The sequence below is a fragment of the Grampus griseus genome, assembly GCF_964374135.1.
Source record: "Grampus griseus genome assembly, chromosome: 18".
NCBI lineage: Eukaryota > Metazoa > Chordata > Mammalia > Artiodactyla > Delphinidae > Grampus > Grampus griseus.
In genome coordinates this window covers 64,332,357-64,335,025 of record NC_139012.1, presented here as the reverse complement: position 1 = coordinate 64,335,025, position 2,669 = coordinate 64,332,357, and the positions used below count along the sequence as shown (strand labels likewise).

The window sequence follows — 2,669 nt, the reverse complement described above, 5'->3', positions numbered from 1 at the left end:
AGGGCCCCTAGCTGTCTCCCCTTGAAATCTGATTCTCTACACCAGCATCTTACTCCCTCCGCTTCTGACGTCTTTGCCCAGGGACCTGCTGGGAGCTGAGGATGCAAAACTCGGTTTGTGGCAAAGGGGAAAGCGGCTCCCAGCGCTCTGGCCGTGACTCCTGAGGGTCAGAGACCTTGCACGGAACACCAGCTTTCTCAGAGTGACACGGAGCCATGGAGACGGCTCTTGGACTTGGCCCACTCTCCTGCACCCGGATGTCTGCTCAGCACACCGAGGCGGACCCTGTCCCCTCCTTTCCCTGTTTGTCGACCACCACCCCAAACCACAGTGAAATCCCCAAGCGCTTTAGGCTCCTCCAGCCCTGATGCCGTCATTGGCTGAGCTACTCTAAAGCCACATCCCAGGACCCGGCTGTGTTAGAAAAGGAGTGGGACCAACGGGCAGACGATGTGAGCTCTAGTCCTGGACCTTCCATTTGCTACTTGCCTGGCCATGTGCAGTCCCTCTGCTTTTCCAGGTCTCTTGTTTCCTCACCTGTACAATGGGTTTATGTACCTTCCCTGTCAACCCACAGAGTTGTGGTGAAGCTTACATGAGCTGGCAGATGTGAACGTGCTTATCCAATAGTAAGGGATGCACAAAGGCAAGGTAAGCTGCTACGTGAATGACAGTGAGGGCCAGGCCCAAGAAAAGGGGAAGCAGGCGATGTTGGCCTTTACTTTTCTTTCTGCCCACATTCTGGTCCCTTCCATACCAATGCCCATATGGATGGTCTAAGCCCAGAGGAGAAGTTAGGCATGTAAATTGCTGACCACATTAGTGTACATTCATTTAATGTACTACCTGGGGCATTTTAATTTTAAGTGAATGGAATGAGGGAAACACAAAGGAGGGAATTGATAATGCAGAAATACAGGTATGTGAGACCTGCGTGAATGGGAGTATCGGGGCAGGGAGGTCTCCCTGACACCTCCCAGATGGCCCTGCCTGGTCCACAGACTCCATCAGGGAAGGGCAGTGCTCTTGTGGGCGGAGCTCTAGAGCCTTAGCCTAATGGCACGCCCCTTTCTCACGCTACGGAGAATGGGCAGTTGAGAAGTTTGGTGGAAACCTGGATCCGTGAGTGAGTGAGTTGGGGGGAATGCTGCCTCTGTGTTCTAAATGGCCTGCCAGGTGAGGAACCCACAGATGAATTGTTAACAGCGCTGCAGCCTTTTCTGGGAAGCTGTCAGCCCGCTCCCAGCCTCCAAGACTGCCCAGAGTGGAGGAGAGATGACTGCCCCACAGCTCCGCAGAGGCAGAGATATTTCCGCCCCCGGTCCCTACGTGTCTCTTGCTGGCATTGCCCTCACCCCCATCCCCGTTCTGACTCTTTTCAGGAGAGTCCAGGGTCTCCACTTACACCCACCCACACATGCCGCGCTCACGGGGAGCTGCTCACGGAACCAAGCTCTGTGGGCAGCAGTGCAGCCTGGAGGACGGGAGTACGACCTCTGAGAATCACAAAACCTGAAAAAATGCAGCTGGGCTCCTTACAGAAGTTGGTTTTCCAGACCTCTCCTCAGAACTTTATTAGATCTTTTGAAGCCAGGAGACAAATAAGAGCATATTTTCTTCAGCACATGGGGTCACCCCGGACTCGAATCCCAATCCAGCAGTGTGGACCCCCCAGCCCTTCGTCTCCTGTGCTCATGACGTTGCAGTGCCCCTCTGCCAGCCTCTGCTTCTCCACAGCCTGAGCACCCCCTTCCACCAGAGGGCCTTCTCCTCCTCCAGAAGGGCGCTTTCCTCCTCCCACAGGGCCTTTTCTTCCCCCCACAGGGCCTTGTCCTCCTGAAGGAGGTTCCTGTCTCTTTCCCACAAGGCATTGTCCTCCTTCCAGAAGGCCTTATCTTCCTTCCAGAAGATTCGGTACTTTTTCCAAAAGGCTTTCTCTTCTTCCCAGAAATATTTTTCCATTTCCCAGAAGGCTTTTTCCTCTTTCCAGAAGGTTTTCTCCTCTTCCCAGAAAGGTCTCTCCTCTTCCCAAATGCCCAAGATCTGGCCCCTGAAAGCGCAGATCTTGCCACGGAAATTCCGCATCTCTTCCCTGAAGCCTTCTATCTTCTCACGGAAGTGTCTTATCTCTTCCCGAAACACCTTTTCTTCCTGCAGCTTGTGGATTAGTTTCTTCTGGCGAATGCTGGGTGAGGAGACCACCAGTGAGTGGAAGCAGGCAGGCTCCACCCACTTGCTCACCTTGAAGGGAAACATGGTCTTGGTCAGCCAGGATGCTGGGGTGACTGTGATGGAGGACAGGTCAGCTGGTCCAACCCTGTGGGGGCACCAGAGAGAACATGTCCCTTGAGTATCACATCCCAGAGCGGAAGCCCTGGAGTCTGTGCCATTACTGGGAATGACTTTTTAATCTTACAGTTTTTTTTTACATATGCATGTATCTATTCTTTTTCAAATTCTTTTCCCATTTAGGTTACTATAGAGTACTGAGTTTAGTTCCCTGTGCTATACAGTAGGTCCTTGTTCGTTACGTATTTTACGTATAGCAGTGTGTACATGTCAATCCCAAACTCCCAATCTAACCCTTCCCCTCACCCTTCCCCCCCTGGTAACCATAAGTTCGTTCTCTAAGTCTGTGAGTCGGTTTCTGTTTTGTAAGTAAGTTCATT

The 2,669-nt window shown here is 52.4% G+C and overlaps 1 protein-coding gene across 1 annotated transcript; it reads right to left on the bottom strand.

Annotated features, from left to right (window-relative positions):
- Window positions 1-1,692: 1,692 nt before the first annotated feature.
- Window positions 1,693-2,256, bottom strand: CCDC70 (coiled-coil domain containing 70; the record flags this gene model as incomplete). The annotated part of the gene is made up of 1 exon (XM_082675635.1): window positions 1,693-2,256. One exon carries the CDS (start codon window positions 2,254-2,256, stop codon window positions 1,693-1,695), a length of 564 nt encoding a protein of 187 aa, XP_082531761.1.
- Window positions 2,257-2,669: the final 413 nt, after the last annotated feature.